Genomic DNA, 18,156 nt, shown 5'->3' with positions numbered 1-18,156 from the left:
GCCCACTCCACTCCTCCCATGATATCCTCCTCTCTAGCCCCCTCATCACCTCCTCCCATGCTCGCCTCCAGGACTTCTCCAGAGCCTCTCCCATTCTCTGGAACTCCCTACCACAGTATGTTTGGTCAGCCCCCACTCTGTCTGCCTTTAGGCGATCTTTGAAAACTCACTTATTCAGGGAAGCCTACCTCACCCCCACCTAAGAACTGTACTTGAATCACCTCCGCCAGATCATCCCCCACAGCTATCACCTTTTGTATCACCTCCCCCTTCCTTTAGATTGTAAGCTCCACGAGCAGGGCCCTCCTATTCCTTCTGTACTGAAATGTATTGTAATTGTATTGTCTCCCTTATATTGTAAAGTGCTGAACAAACTGTTGGCGCTATATAAATCCTGTATAATAATAATGATGGTCCGAAAGAATGGTAAACTCACCCCTTGCTTATGGTTGCTATTCCAACATCTGTTAGCTTCATTCCAACACCTGAAGAGGGAGAGAAATGTGGATTAGTAGTTTCCATATGGGACATAAATATATGATTAGTATCTATATCTATATATTAGGACCTTGTCCCATGTCTATATCTACAGAAGTCTACACACCCCTGTTAAAATGTCAGGTTTCTGTGATGTAAAGGGTCTGGGATTAAAAATCCCATTTCAGTCTTTGCAGATGACTCCAAGCTGTGCAGTGGAATAATGTCCTTACAGAATGTCTCCAATTTACAAGCCGACCTCAATGCACTGTTTAATTGGGCAACTATGTGGCAAATGAGGTTTAATGTTGATAAATGTAAGGTTCTGCACTTGGGGGCTAAGAATATGCATGCATCATACATACTGGGGGGGGGGGGGGGTACAACTGGGGGAATCAATGGTGGAGAAGGATCTGGGAGTTCTGGTAGATCACAAGCCTAATAATGGCATGCAATGCCAAGCTGCAGTTTCTAAAGCGAGGAAAATCCTCTCTTGTATTAAAAGATGTATAGACTCCAGAGAGAGAGATATCATATTACCCCCCCCCCCCCGGGTACAAATCATTAGTAACACCTCATCTGGAATATGCAGTTCAGTTTTGGGCACCAATTCACAAAAAGAACATTGGGGAACTGGAGAAAGTACAGAGAAGGGCAACTAAACTGATAAGAGGCATGGAGGAGATCAGCTATGAGGAAAGATTAGAGGAACTGAATTTATTCACTCTTGAGAAGAGGAGATTAAGGGGGATATGATGACCATGTATAATACATAAGGGGGGATATGATCTCCATGTATAATACATAAGGGGGGATATGATCTCCATGTATAATACATAAGAGGGGATATGATCACCATGTATAATATATAAGGGGGGATATGATCTCCATATATAATATATAAGGGGGGATATGATCACCATGTATAATATATAAGGGGGGATATGATCTCCATGTATAATACATAAGGGGGGATATGATCTCCATGTATAAATACATAAGGGGGGATATGATCTCCATGTATAATACATAAGGGGGGATATGATCTCCATGTATAATACATAAGGGGGGGATATGATCTCCATGTATAATACATAAGGGGGATATGATCTCCATGTATAAATACATAAGGGGGGATATGATCACCATGTATAATAGATAAGGGGGGATATGATCTCCATGTATAATACATAAGGGGGGATATGATCTCCATGTATAAATACATAAGGGGGGATATGATCTCCATGTATAATACATAAGGGGGGATATGATCTCCATGTATAATACATAAGGGGGGATATGATCTCTATGTATAATACATAAGGGGGGATATGATCACCATGTATAATACATAAGGGGGGATATGATCTCCATGTATAATACATAAGGGGGATATGATCACCATGTATAATACATAAGGGGGGATATGATCTCCATGTATAATACATAAGGGTGATATGATCTCCATGTATAATACATAAGGGGGGATATGACCTCCATGTATAATACATAAGGGGGGATATTATCTCCATGTATAATACATAAGGGGGATATGATCTCCATGTATAATACATAAGGGGGATATGATCTCCATGTATAATACATAAGGGGGATATGATCTCCATGTACAATACATAAGGGGGATATGATCTCCATGTACAATACATAAGGGGGGTATGATCTCCATGTATAATACATTAGGGGGGATATGATCTCCATGTACAATACATAAGGGGGATATGATCTCCATGTACAATACATAAGGGGGGATATGATCTCCATGTATAATACATAAGGGGGGATATGATCACCATGTATAATACATAAGGGGGGATATGATCTCCATGTATAATACATTAGGGGGGATATGATCTCCATGTATAATACATAAGGGGGAATATGATCTCCATGTATAATACATAAGGGGGGATATGATCCCCATGTATAATACATAAGGGGGATATGATCTCCATGTATAATACATAAGGGGGGATATGATCCCCATGTATAATACATAAGAGGGGATATGATCTCCATGTATAATACATAAGGGGGGATATGATCTCCATGTATAATACATAAGGGGGGATATGATCTCCATGTATAATACATAAGGGGGGGATATGATCTCCATGTATAATACATAAGGGGGATATGACCTCCATGTATAATACATTAGGGGGGATATGATCTACATGTATAATACATAAGGGGGGATATGATCTCCATGTATAATACATAAGGGGGGATATGATCTCCATGTATAATACATAAGAGGGGATATGATCACCATGTATAATATATAAGGGGGGATATGATCTCCATATATAATATATAAGGGGGGATATGATCACCATGTATAATACATAAGAGGGGATATGATCACCATGTATAATACATAAGGGGGGGATATGATCTCCATATATAATATATAAGGAGGGATATGATCACCATGTATAATACATAAGGGGAGATATGATCTCCATGTATAATACATAAGGGGGGATATGATCTCCATGTATAATACATAAGGGGGGATATGATCTCCATGTATAATACATAAGGGGGGATATGATCTCCATGTATAATACATAAGGGGGATATGATCTCCATGTATAATACATAAGGGGGGATATGATCTCCATGTATAATACATAAGGGGGATATGATCTCCATGTATAAATACATCAGTGGTTCATATAGTGAACTCGGTGTAGAGCTATTCACCCTGAGGTCATCACAGAGGACAAGGGGGCACTCTTTACGTCTGAAGGAAAAGAAATTTAATCTCCAAACACGGAAAGGTTTCTTCACAGTGAGAGCTGTGAAAATGTGGAATAGACTCCCTCAAGAGTTGGTTCTGGCCAGCTCAGTGAATTGCTTTAAAAAAGTCCTGGAATCTTTCCTAGATACACAGAATATAACTGGATATAACATTTATAGGTAAAGTTGATCCAGGGAATATCCGATTGCCTCTCGGGGGATCAGGAATTTTTTTCCCTGCAGGAGCAAATTGGATCACGCTTTGATGGGGGTTTTTTTGTCTTCCTCTGGATCAACTGTGGGTGTAGGATTATAATCTTTTTTTTATTTTTTTTACTTTAATGGTTGAATTGGATGGACTTTTGTCTTTTTACAGCCTGATTAACTGAGTAATTATGTAAAAAAATGAGACAAAGATAAATAATTTCAGAAATTTTTCCACCTTTAATGTGACCTATAAACTGTACAACTCAATTGAAAAACAAACCGAAATCTTTTAGGGGGAGAGTAAACATAAAAAACGAAAATAATGTGGTTGCATAAGTGTGCACACCCTCTTATAACTGGGGATGTAGCTGTGTTCAGAACTAAGCAATCACATTCAAAATCATGTTAAATAGGAGTCAGTACACACCGGCCATCATTTAAAGTGCCTCTGATTAACCCCAAATAAAGTTCAGCTGTTCTAGTAGGTCTTCCCTGACATTTTCTTAGTCGCATCTTACAGCAAAAGCCATGGTCCTCAGAGAGCTTCCAAAGCATCAGAGGGACCTCATTGTTAAAAGGTTTCAGTCAGGAGAAGGGTACAAAAGAATTTCCAAGGCATTAGATGTACCATGGAACCCAGTGAAGACAGTCATCATCAAGTGGAGAAAATGTGACGCAACAGTGACATTACCAAGAACTGGACGTCCCTCCAAAATAAATGAAAAGACGAGAACAAAACTGGTCTGGGAGGCTGCCAAAGGCCTACAGCAACATTAAAGGAGCCACAGGAATATCTGGCAAGTACTGGCTGTGTGGTACATGTGACATCAATCTCCCGCATTCTTCATATGTCTGGGCTATGGGGTAGAGTGACAAGATGGAAGCGTTTTCTTACGATGCAAAACATCCAAGGCCAGCTAAATTTTGCAAAAACACATCTGAAGTCTCCCAAAAGCATGTGGGAAAATGTGTTATGGTCTGATGAAACTAAGGTTGAATGTTTTGGCCATAATTCCAAAAGATATGTTTGGCGCAAAAACAACACTGCACCAAAAGAACACCATACCCACAGTGAAGCATGGTGGTGGCAGCATCATGCTTTGGGGCTGTTTTTCTTCAGCTGGAACTGGGGCCTTAGTCAAGGTAGAGGGAATTATGAACAGTTCCAAATATCAGTCAATATTGGCACAAAACCTTCAGGCTTCTGCTAGAAAGCTAAACATGAAGAGGAACTTTATCTTTCAGCATGACAATGACCCAAAGCATCCATCCAAATCAACAAAGGAATGGCTTCACCAGAAGAAGATTCAAGTTTTGGAATGGCCCAGCCAGAGCCCAGACCTGAATCTGATCGAAAATCTGTGGGGTGATCTGAAGAGGGCTGTGCACAGGCAATGCCCTCACAATCTGACAGATTTGGAGTGTTTTTGCAAGAAAGAGATATTGTCAAGATGTGCCATGCTGATCAAACCAAAAAAGACTGAATGCTGGAATAAAATCAAAAGATGCTTCAACAAAGTATTAGTTTCAGGGTGTGCACACTTATGCAATCATATTATTTTAGTTTTTATTTATTTTTCTTCCCTTCACCTAAAAGATTTCAGTTTGTTGTTCAACTGCGTTGTACAAACCTGACATTTTAACAGGGGTGTGTAGACTTTTTATTTTCACTGTATTTGATACATTTCTGTACATGAACCATGTCTATATCTATATGTTAGGATCCTGTCCCATGTCTAGATCTACATTGGGTATAGCAAAAAATCACTCCCCTTTACAACAATCACATTTTGTTGCTATGCAGCCTGAAAAGAAGACAGTTTTTTGTTTTATCCAGATGTATTTATAACATCCAAGTGAAAAATAGAACACCAACATGTCAGAAAAAAAAATGTATAAACAGAATCACTGAGTTGGAAAAAGGATCACCCCCTCCTAAAATGACTTGCAAACGCAATCAGGTGTAGCTAATCACCTTCTCAATGGCACACAAAGCCATTTGACTTTCAACTGATCAGCTGTGGTCATTTTATTTAGCTCAGCATGAAAAGAACTTTCCTGGAGCATTTCAGTCCCTGGTAAGGCAACTGAAGCAAACAATCAATTAAGAGTCGCAGGGCACAGGGCACTGCGAAAAGTTGTGGACAGGCACAAGTCAGGAGATGGGAAAAAAAAGAATTCAAAGGCTTTATGAATGCCTAGAAGCGCAGTGAAGTCTATTATTAAGAAGTGGAAGGTATTTGGTACAACACAGACCCTCCCTGGATCAGGGCATTGCTCAAAACTGGATGATGGAGCCAGAAGGAAACTGGCCAGAGAGGCTACCAAGAGGCCTACAGAAACTCTGAAGCAGGTGCAGGAATTTATAACAAATAGTGGCCATTGTGGGCATGTGACAGCAATATAAGAAAGGTCACATGCAGTCACCACTGAACTTTGCCAAAATGCACATTGAAGATTCTGAGGCCACATGGGAAAAGGTGTTCTGGTCAGATGAGACTAAAATTTAAGTATTTGGCCTCAACACTAAACAATTTGTCTGGCGGAAGTCCAATGCAGCTCACCATCCAAATAACACCATTCCTTCAGTAAAGCATGGAGGTCAGAATTTCCTGTTATGGGGTTTCTCTGCAGCAGGAACCGAAGCACTTGTCAGGATGGAAGGAAAAATGGATGGTGCAAAATACCGGCAAATTCATGAGGAAAATCTGCTGGCCTCTGAAAGTTGTTAATGGGTAGGAGCAAGGGCATAGCTACAGGGGTTGCAGGGGTTGAAGTCAATCTCCCCGACGCGTCGTACCTTCAACAGCCTGTCGATAGCCCCTGGCTATCAGGGGTCACAGTGGTGAACCCGCCCATGCTCCAGGGGGCCTGCGATACTTACCTGTCACAACTTGAGAGGAGGAGTGGCGTGGCGGCGTTTACTAGAACAGATCTGCTGTATTTTCCTCCATTTACAGCAGCTGAAAGCCGGCTTCTCCTCTCCCTCCTGCTGGCTTTCAGCTGGCTCTTGCAGTCCCACATAGCAAAGCATTAGCCTACCTTACTACTCCACTCATTGTTCTCCCTCACATGGTGAGTGCAAGAGAAACAACAGCCAATCCAGTAGTTCATTAAATTAGGCTGTGATTGTAATAAAGGGTAACCAATCAGAAGCTCTGGAACTGCAGCCAATTAGGAAATTCTGAAACTGTCCTAATTGGCTGCAGTTCCAGGGCTTCTGATCGGTTCCATGGAGGACACTTACCAGACTGTAACACCAACTGCTTTATAATGTATGTGAAGGGGAGGCTCCTGGTTTACATGCCCACTATTGATGTGAAGGGAAGCTCCAGCATAAAGGGGGACTCCTGATGTTAAATAAGGAGGCACTGATGTAAAGGGGAACATCAAAGGGGGAGTCATCTGTTGTAGAGGGTGTAGCAATATGTTATATGCTGTGTATGGCCTCTAGGGGTCTCACTACTTAGATACTGGTACAACTGTGTTATTGCCTCTCTTTGGTTGTAGTTCTAGGGCAGACACATGTATAATGGCAGCTAGAAGCACCTAATAAAATGTCTCCTGTTAACTACAGTGTGTGAGCATCTGAGCAGGATCCACTAACAGAACAGAGGGATTCTGACATAAAAGGAGACTCCTGGAGTTCAGTAGGGGGCTATTGTTTGTAAGGTAGTTGGGGAATTCTGTTGTAAAGAGGGACTCGATGTAAAAGGGGGCTCAGAATGTGTCGGGAGAACTCCTGATGTTAAGGGGAACTTTGATGTGAAAAGGGGGCTCGTGATGTTAAGGGAGTCTCTGATGTAAAATGGGGACTCATGATGTCAAGGGGGACTTTGATGTGAAAGGAGGATTCCTGATGTTAGGGGGAACGCTGATGTGAAAGGAGGACTGCTTGTGCTAAGTAGAGAGCTCCTCATGTAATGGGGGCTCCCAATGCAAAGAGGGGAATTACTTACGTAAAGGGGACTCCTAATTTAAAGGGTGGCTCCTGATATAAAGGGGGCCCTTGATGTAAGTGGGGCTCCTAATTTAAAGGGTCACTGGTGAGGTGAAGAGAAACTCTAATGAACAGGGAGACTCCTGATGTAGGGGGAACTACTAATGTAATAATGTAAAGGGGGGCACTGATGTTAAAAGAGGACTCCGGATGCTAAGTAGGGGAGAGAGAGGGCTCCTGATGTAAATGGAGCATTCTGATGTAAAAGGGGACTCCTAATCTGAAGGTGGGACTCCTGATGTAAAGGGAACTCCTAATTTAAAGGGGACTCTGATGTGAAAGGGTGGCACCTGATGTAAAGAGGCACTTGATATAAGGGGTCTCCTGATGTAAAGGGGGACTCTGATGTTAAAGGAGGACACATGATTTGAAGGGGGCACTTCTAATATAAAAGGGGACTAAATATACTTTGTTTAGTACTGGCAACAAAGTATTCATCAGTCAATGACTGAATCTAAGTGTATACATGGCAGGATTTTTTTTACTAAATGTAGGTTTATGTAAAGGAGTCTCCCACTCATAGTGCAGTAATTATGGAGTATTTGTGGGTACAAGGACTGTAGAGTGTGCTGAGTATATACTATTCCATGAGTAGGCTTACACTTTACTTAACCATTTCAATACCAGCAATGTTACACCTTCCTGCCCAGGCCAGTTTTCAGGTTTCAGCGCTCTCACACTTTGAATGACAATTGCGCGGTCATACAACATTGTACCCAAACTAAAATGTTATCATTTTCTTCACACAACTAGAGCTTTCTTTTGGTGGTATTTAATCACCGCTGGGGTTTTTATTTTTTGCTAAATTAACAAAAAAAGACCAAACATTTTGAAAAAAAACAAGTTTTTCTTTGTTTCTGTTATAAAAGTTTACAAATAAATAATTGTTCTTCATAAATTTAGGCCGAGATGTATTCTGCTACATGTCTTTGGTGAAAATAACCCAAATCAGGATGTATTTTTTAGTTTGTAGGAAAGTTATAGAGTTCACAAACTATGGTATAGATCTGAATATTGATCAATCCTGAAGTACTGACACCCAATCTAATTTCTTGAGGTCCAAGAATGTCAGAATAGTACAGATATCCCCCAAATGACCCCTTTTTGCAAAGTAGACAGTCCAACGTACTTCATAAGAGGAATGGCGAGTTTTTTTAAGTTGTATTTTTTTTGTCATAATTTTTCAGAAAATTAAAAAATTATTTTTTTTTTACATACTGTCACCAGTGCAGTACAGCATCATCATATAACTGGCATGGCGGTGAACAGGGACACTGACTGGTGACAGTATGAAAAAAAAATAAAAAAAAAAAAAAATATATATATATATATTTTATTATTTTTAATTTTTTATTACTTTTTAAAAAAAAATTTTAAGATTGTTTTTCATATTGTACTATGACAAAAGTAGTACAATGTTACCATAGTAACATGGTACTACTTTGGGGAAGTGATCAGTATTTATTTATTTTTTTTTACACAATTTGCTTATAGCAAAGAATTACTTTGCTATAAGCAAGCATTTACCTGAATGACATCGATTCATTCAGGTTTTTTTTTTTTTTTTGTGCTTAGCTATGATTTGGCCACAGCTAATCACATGACATGTGCATGTGATCTCTGTGACCATTCACAGCTAGGCACTAATATACAATGGATGGCATGAATGAAGCCATCCATTGTATACAACTGTCATGTGACCTGCTGTGATTGGTCACAGCAGGTCACATGGTACCGGCATTGGGGGTCGGTACTCAGATCTGTCATCGGCCGTGTCCGAGGTACACGGCCAGTGACAGATCGCGCCGCTGTGCGGCTCTGCAACCGCTCAAATTGCGCATGTCCGGGAGCACGCCAAATGGCGTGCACCCAGAAAGCTGAAGCATTTTTGCGGCCGCCAAACGGCTATAGGCCGGGCGGCTAATGGTTAACTATGCTCCTTTAGGCCACCTCAATATTCAGCACATTTTTGCCAGAGTGTGCTCTGCATATATTTTCCACCTCTAGGTATGCACTCAGTTTTACATTGTGTCCCTGGAGAACTTGCTGTGTCACCCTGCATAGGTACAGTGCCTTGAAAAAGTATTCATACCCCTTGAAAATGTGAATTTATTTTATTGGGATTTTATGTGATAGGCCAACACAAAGTGGCACATAATTGTGAAGTGGAAGGAAAATGATAAATGGTTTTTGATTTTTTTTACAAATAAATATCTGAAAAGTGTGACGTGCATTTGTATTCAGCCCCCTTGACTCTGATACCCCTAACTAAAATCTAGTGGAGCCAACTGCCTTCAGAAGTCCCCTAATTAGTAAATAGAGTCCACCTGTGTGTAATTTAATCTCAGTATAAATACAGCTGTTCTGTGAAGTCCTCAGAGATTTGTTAGAGAACATTAGGCTGGCCATACACTATACAATTTTCTGGCCAATTTCTGGCCAATTTCCTTTAGATTTACCTTCAACTATGTAGTGCAAGGGCCTGCCTATTTGGATACAATTAAAAGTGTTGTTAGTTTTGACCTCCTATTATATGGTTTTTGGTAAATCTAAACCAAAAATCTTAAGAAAAATTGTATAATGTATGGCCAGCCTAAGTGAACAAATAGCATCATAAAGGCCAAGGTACACACCAGTCAGGTCAGGGATAAAGTTGTGGAGAAGTTTAAAGCAGGGTTAGATTATAAAAAAATATCCCAAGCTTTGAACATCTCTTGGAGCACTGTTCAATCCATCATCTAAAAATGGAAAGAGTATGGCACAACTGCAAACCTACCAAGACATGGCCGTCCACCTAAACTGACAGGCCAAGGAAGACAATATTGTAAAAAATGTTGAAAACCATTTCTCATTTTCCTTCCACTTCACAATTATGTGCTACTTTGCGTTGCTCTATCACATAAAACACATTTACATTTTTGGTTGTAATATGACAAAATATGGAAAATTTTAAGGGGTAGGAACACTTTTTCAAGGTACTGTAAGTTGTACCTGTTTATCTGCAGTGCTCTCTTCTCTACATCTGTTCAAAGTGCTGAATGTATAAAGCTTGTCTGAAAGTTCAAAAAAAGGGGGAGGAGAGCTGAAGTTACACTCTGCAGAGCTCAGTGAGGAGAGCTCTGAGACCTGATTGGAGGGAAGGGACACACCCCCTTCAGACAGCTGACAGGAACAGAGCTGAGTCTGTCAATCAGCTGGAGATCCCTCCCCATTATTCTCTTGGTGTCAGGAAAACTGACTCTGAGAAGTGATTCATGCTGATAGCAGAGGAACAAGGCAGCAGTCAGAAATGACACTTAGCGCTCTTAATTGAGATAGGTACACACTATAGAGGGATATGCTTTGTCCATGTATGAGGTTTACAACCACTTTAAGTACCAGAAACAGGTTACAGTTTTGCTCTTCTTCATTCTAACTAAATCGCAGCTTTTTTTTTTTAGGGAGCAAGTACCTTTATTATCATACAGGATTTATATAGCACCAACAGTTTGCTCAGCGCTTATCAACTTTTCTCAGCTCCCCCCCTCCCGTTACCTTCTGGGATAACACCACACATCCCAGGAGGGCGCATAGCCATTCCGCCCTGCGGCCCTTGATCCAGTGCATGTGCAGTAATTACTCATAAAGTGACAACAAGCTTCCAAAATCAAGATGGCGGTGCTGACGATCCAAATCTCTGCGAAGGGTCAGCCGCGAGGAACACAACACTGGCTCCATGGGCTGGGAAGTATCTGTTTCTTAAGCCCGGGTTCACACTGATGCGGTCCGGAATTCGCAGCGTTTTCTGTGTGAATTCCGCACCGCATCAGAATCGCACCCCGTTCATGCGAACCACTACGGGTGTGTATGTTAAGTTAACAACACCCTGAAATCGGTCCGCAAAACGCGGTGCAATGTGCAGAATTGGATTGCATAGGCGTGAATACCCAGGCAATGCGATTCTAGTGCGAACCCAAAAAAAGGATCCTGCATCTTTTTAGTGCGGGTGCGGTGTGATTACAAAATGTATGGCTCCGATCGCACCGCACACAAATCGCATGTGATTTGCACAGGAATGTGGCGTGGTTCCTGTGCGAATCACATGCGATGTACCGCATCGCACATATGTGAACCCGGGCTAAACGTCAGCAGCTACAGTATTTGTAGATGCTGACTTGGAACTTTCACACACTCGGCTGACACTGCTTTTTAACACTTCTCCATATATCAAAACCTGAAATATTCGTTTACAGAGGACTGATCCTTTAAATAAAGATAATAATCGTCTGGTTCCAATCGGTGTAGTGCAGAAGTGTTCTGTCATTTGTGAAATGAATGCTGTAAGTCACATTAAATAGCAGACAGATGGTAGAAGTGTTCTGATGCGTCTGGTGCCAGTGATTTTCTTCACATTGATATCAGAATGTTCCCTGCTGGGAATGGGACTCAAATCTCATTCCCTGGCAGCCGACTCACTCTCCGGCTGCAGTACATAACGATATATTAGGGTCAGCACGAGCGGATGGGATGACCTACCACTGTTGGAATGATTTGTAAAAGCCGCATGGAAGAAGAAGGGGTGGTGTCTGTATTAACTGACTTAACTGGTCGCTGTGAAGAATTGATATGGATTGCTTCATACCCCCAATTGATGTCTTCAGAGGCTACAGCATACCTCACATATCGCTCTATAGTGCTTCTTGTATGGTCCATAGGTCGATAAAAACTACAGAGGGCTAGGAGAAGTAGGAGAAGTCTGCTTTGAAGCTGAACTAGGCGTCTGCAGGGGCTGTTTTTTTTTTTTTATTTATTTTTGTCTTTTGGTTGAACACAAAGGATGCTTCTTATTCCAACCTAACTTCATATTACAATGGCCAAATCAGGCAAAAAGGTTTTCTTGTTCAAACATTTTATAGAATTTTTCCAAAGCCTGTAACAAGCGTAGGACATTCAAAATTCACGTGCAAAAAAAAAAAAAAAAAGAAGAAGAACATGTCGCCCAAAGGCCAAATGAAAAACATACAACAGGGAACCATGGTTAAACATATGGGAGTAGTGCAATACAAAGGGAGAAAAACATGGTTATGGTCTAAATAAGGAGTACTGCTTCCAAAGAACTCCATGAAGGTTCCATGCAAGGCGAAGGAAGAAAAGCAGTAGTGAGTAGAAAAGAAGAGGGAAAGAAAAGAGGAGACCGGGGGGGGGGGATAGAGGAGGGAGAGGAGGAATGTGTGACTTCCGGAAAAGAAGAGGCAATCTCGGGACCAGACCAATGTATAGGTTGGTACATGGGACCACCATAGGGCGAGACTGGGGGATGTTAAGGGAGGAGCAAGGAATCATCAAATTTCAGTGGGAGGAAACTTTCCACCCAATGGGTCCAGATCGACAGAAACTTGGGGACAGAGTCACATTAAGGTCCTGGAGTGGCCTAGCCAGTCTCCACACCTTAATCTGATTGAAAATCTGTGGAGGAAACTGAAAGTTCGAGTTTCCAAACGTCAGCCACCAAACCTTAATGACTTGGAGAAGATCTGCCAAGAGCAGTGGGCCAAAATCCCTCCTGAGATGTGTGCAAACCTGGTGGCCAACTACAGGAAACATCTGACCTCTGTGATTGCCAACAAGGGATTTGCACCAAGTACTAAGTCATGTTTTGTGAAGGGGATCAAATACTTTTTTCCCCTCATGAACATGCAAATCAGTCATCATTTGTTAGACATGCATTTCTTTTGAATTTTTTGTTTCTATTCTGTCTCTCAGTGTTACAATACACCAACCATTCGATTTTTAGACTGATCTTTTCTTTGTGAGTGGGCAAACATTCAAAATCAGCAGGGGATCAAATACTTATTTCCTTCACTGTAACACCAACATGTCAGAAAAAAATAAAACAAATTCAAAAACTGAATCACTGAGTTGGAAAAGGGACCACCCCCCCCTAAAAAAGACTTGTAAACTCAATCAGGTGTAGCTAATTACCTTTTCAATCACACACAAAGCCATTTGACTTTCAACTGTGAACACAGTGAGTAAATGGTACCTATCACTTATTGTGTTCATTCAGGAAAGGATGGGGCTCGTACATGTGACATATTTAACGGACCCTTTTTCCCCCACTCTCCATCCTGAAGGATCTTATTGTGTCCTTGCAGCTGCGGTGGGAAGGAGAAGAGGGAACCTGGCAGCAGTGTGGGGGTGGGGGGCACACAGGGGGTCTTGGGCAGCATGGGGAAATGTATGGTGCACAGAGAGGGTGATGGGGGGCAATTACTAATCCCCTCTATGGCTTTCTTTGCAGCAGCTTAAAGACAGTGGGAGGGAGAGGAGAAGGAGCCAGCTTTCAGCTGCTGCAGAGAGAGCCATACAGGGGATCGGTTACAGTAACTGCCCCCCTGCCATGCTGATCACCCTCCCTGTCCACATCTGATTCACCCTGCTGCTTGGGCCCCCCTGCTGGCCTGGCCCCTTACAGGAGGACCAGTGGTAACCCCTTATCCAGATAATCAGCTGGAGTCATTTTTATTAGCTCAGCATGAAAAGCTTTCCTGGAGCATTTCAGTCCCTGTAAGTGCAAATGAAGCAAACAATCAACTATGGGTGGCAAGGCGCTGTCAAAAGATCTCCGGGATAAATTTGTGGACAGGCACTAGTCCGGAGATGGATACAAAAAATGTCAAAGGCTTTATCAATGCCTAGAAGCACAGTGAAGTCTATTATTAGGAAGTAGATGGTATTTGGTACAACACAGACCCTCCCTAGATCAGGAAGTCACTCCAAACTGGATGAAAGAGCCAGGATGAGAGCCAGAGAGGCCTAAAGCAACTATGAAGCAGTTGCAGGAATTGATGACAAAGAGTGGTCATTGTGTGCATGTGACAACAATATCATAAATTCTCCACTAATGTGCCTTGTATGGGAGGGTTGCAAGAAAAAACACGTTACTCAAGAAAGGCCACATGCAGTAACCACTGAGCTTTGCCAAAACGCACCTTGAAGATTCTGAGGCCGCATGGAAAAAGGTGTTCTGGTCAGATGAGACAAAAATGGAATTATTTGGCCTCAACACAAAACAATATGTGTGATGGAAATTCAGTCCAACTCACGATCTGAATAACACCATTCCTACAGTACAGTATGGAGGGGGAATATCCTGTTATGGGGGTTTCTCTGCAGCAGATACAGGAACACTTGTCAGGATAGAAGGAAAAATGGACGGGGCAAAATACCTTCAAATTTTTGAGGAAAATCTTCTACCCTCTGTCAGGAAGATGTCAATGGGAAGAAGGTTTACCTTCCAACATGACAATGACCCAAAGCACACAGCAAATATGAGCACACAGTGGTTGGAGGAGAAAAAGGTGAATGTCCTTGCATGGCCTAGTCAGAGCCCAGACTTAAACCCCATTGAAAATCTGTGGAATGACTTGAAGACTGCAGTCCATAAACCGTCACCATCAAATTTAACTGAACTTGAGCAGTTCTGCAAAGAAGAGCGGGCAAATATTGCAAAGTCTAGATGTTGAAAGTTAGTAGAGACATATCCCCACAGACTAAAGGCTGGAATTAAACCAAAAGGTGCTTCAACAAGATACTGACACAAGGGGGATCACTTTTCAAACTCAGCGACTGTTTTGGCACTGAGTAAATACAGCTGGATAAAACAAAAACCATGCCTGTCTTGATTTCAGGCTGCAAAGCAAAAAAATTTGATTATTTTACAGGGGGGGGGGGGGGTGATTTTTTTCTATACCCACTATACACTTTTGGAATTTATTTTTCACCAGACGTATAGCAGAATAAATATGAAGAAATTTGATTTTAAAACTTTTTTTTATTGGATATGTTTTATAACAGAAAGTAAAAATTTCTGATTCTTGTGTTGTTTATATTATATAAAATAAAAGCCCAGTGGTGGTCAAATACTACCAAAAGAAAGCTCTATTTATGCATAAAATTACATAAAGTACAAATTTCATTTGGATACAGTGTTGCATGGCCGTGCAATTACCAGTTAAAAGTAGCTCAGTGCTAAATCGCAAAAAATGGCTTGGTCGTGAGGAGTGTAAAACCTTCTGGAGCTCAAGTGGTTAACCCCTTGACGCCGACGTAACACAAATATGCGGCCTCACGGACCTGGGCTTTTTTCCGTGGGGCCGCATATTTGCGTACCTGTCTTTGTGCTGGGAGCGCGCCGCTCGGCGCGCTCCCAGCACCAAGACCGCGGTGTCACTGAGAGCCCCAGGTCCCGTTCTAACGATCGGGACCCGGGACTCCCTATTCCGGGTCACGTGATCGCTGTGATAGTCTCTGATTGGCTATCACAGTGATCAATCACTGTGCAGCCCGGCCCCTTTGTTTTCTCTCTCTCTATGAATGGAGAAGAGAGATACATTGTATCTCTCGAACTCCTGACATAGAGAGAGAAAAAAAAAGTTTGTAAAAAAAAAAAAAAAAAGATAAATAAATATTAAAAAATAAAGAAAAATACCTAGATCAAGGTTTGATCTAGTTCAGTACCAGGGTTAGTGTTTGGGTCAAGGTCAGGGTCAAAGGTCAGGGTCAAGGGCAAAGGTCAGGGTCAAAGGTCAGGATTTTAAAAAAAAATTGGTATCAGTGTCAGTTAGTGTTAATGTCAGTGTCAGTGACAGTGTGTTTTATGTAAAAAAAAAAATAAAAAAAAAGACAAAAACAAAATGCGCACTGTTGTTTCTGGGCTGTACTACGGGTACAAACAACAAATAACATACACATATATGGTATCGCTGCAATCGTCAAGAACTGGAGAATGTATTTTGGGTTGTTCTTTGGTGGTAGGTTACGGTCGTAACAAGAAACACACAGTTAAATTTAAAAAAATGATTTTTTTTACTATTTTGGCCCAGTTTTCCTTTAATAATAAAAAAAAATTAGGAGCTATCCATGACCATTTACCACCAAATGAAAGCCCAATTTGTCCTGAAAAAAACAAGGTATAATCCACCTGGATGTACAAAGTAGTTGTGACGATATGTACGGTTTTACTAACACGTCAACGTTGCAGAATTGTGCTTAGGCATTTAGATTTGTTTTACCCTCAGGCATGAAGGGGTTAAATTACAGTTTTTGTGTCTGGAATTCAGGTTTAAAGTCACCTTTTTCTTTGCAAAGTTAAGAAAAGTAAAAGGGTCCTTCAACTGAACCAGGGTCACCTTTAAGTGGAGGTGGCAGAAAGCAGTTCTATCCATTACCTACATTATTGAAATTAGACTTTGGATATAATTTAATGTATTACAATATCATGGAAGGCGCACTTTCTTATGACAATACGGAAAGAAATGAAACACGTCTCACCCTGCAAATCTGTGACAAGCAAGTTTCCATTGGTCCTTTCATACACCCAGTGCTGGAAGGTGCAGCATTTCTGTCCAGCTTCTGAATCTCTCCTGAGAACATTGATCTCTTTTCCATCCTTGACGGAGTATTTCACAAAATCTCCTATTAGCTCCTCTTCCACTGTGGCATATGGGATGTTGTTTGCAGGACGGTGAATGAGGAAAATTGGGATAATCCTTAAAAAAAAAAATAGAAAGAAAATAAATAAAACTTTACAAAAAAAATTATTTTTGTAACGCTGATAATATTTTGGGGCCATCTGGAAATGCATGACTAGTGCACCCGAGATAGGTTCATCCAGACCCCACTACACCACCATTACCCTTCCATACCAATCCCCTTTACTTACTATACTTACAGAAAACACAACACCAATTTTGGAGTAAAATGGCCAACACGGCCTTTTATTAACAAATCAAGTTTAAACACATCAACCATTCCTTATAACAGAAAACATAAAGAGTTGTCGTTGGTCTTTGAAGGCACCCCCAAAATGATCCGAAATGCACCTGCGGACAACCATATTCCACTAGGCCTCCAGCCGCAACAAACCAGCTCGGAGACAACCATACCGTCTGCAGTGCAGCACCACCACCTTCCAGTTAAACCTCGGTTAACTGGAATGTTCCCGGGCACACCATACCAACGATGGGTTCCACACCATTTTGTACCTCCAAGATAAGAACCGCCTCCAAAGACCAACCACCGCCCAGGAACCGAAATAACCCCCCCCCCAGGAGGAACACAACACTCACCAAACGGAGGGCGGGAGGGAAGCTCTCTCTCCCACGTCCAGCTCCCAACTGACGCCCCTCCCCAGGACACCCCACCCTAAAGTGCAGAAGACCCCACCTACACTCTCCTCTAACAACCAGATCCCCCAGCTATCCTTTACCAGCCCTAACACTATCATTAACCCCTTACACGTCTTCCTTCCCACTCTGGGCCTAGTCATGCCTGCCCTGCGCTAATTCTTTTCTTCTTTTTTCGCTGCGGGCATTTCTTTTCTTTAAATTACACCATAGGATTTAAGTGTTTGCATTGGCTGGGTTAACGTTAATTTTTTAATTCATTGTCCATTTTTGCCTCATAGAAAAATGCATTGTTTGAGTAAAAATGATCAAGTTTGCCATCGCTAGGTTCACACTGATATGAATTCCATCTGTATTTTGATGCAAGTGCGGTGCGAATTCGCAGTGCAATTTGTTTGACAGGTGCGATTCTAATGCAAATTTTAAGAAATCACATCTGTGCCCAATCCCCTGAAACTGCATTAACAGCAAAGTAAGGCCAGGTTCACATATGTGCGGGTGGTGCCGCTGCGGATCCGCACGAAAGTCCACCCGCACAGAGGA

The 18,156-nt window shown here is 41.6% G+C and overlaps 1 protein-coding gene across 2 annotated transcripts in view; it reads right to left on the bottom strand.

Annotated features, from left to right (window-relative positions):
• Window positions 1-18,156, bottom strand: part of ALPK2 (alpha kinase 2) — a 210,381-nt gene that overhangs the window by 56,104 nt on the left and 136,121 nt on the right. For both annotated transcript variants that reach the window (XM_089683424.1, XM_089683425.1), the window contains exons 9-10: window positions 16,760-16,977; window positions 437-485 (exon numbers count right to left, since the gene is read on the bottom strand). In XM_089683424.1, the coding sequence (XP_089539550.1) occupies window positions 437-485; window positions 16,760-16,977 (267 nt within the window). The remainder of the gene's footprint in view (window positions 1-436; window positions 486-16,759; window positions 16,978-18,156) is intronic.

Source organism: Staurois parvus, unplaced genomic scaffold, assembly GCF_062004578.1.
Source record: "Staurois parvus isolate SC_StPar_1 unplaced genomic scaffold, SC_StPar_1.0 ptg000310l, whole genome shotgun sequence".
NCBI classification, from domain to species: Eukaryota; Metazoa; Chordata; class Amphibia; order Anura; family Ranidae; genus Staurois; species Staurois parvus.
The sequence above is the reverse complement of the archived record's forward strand: the minus strand, read 5'-3'. Positions and strand labels throughout refer to the sequence as shown.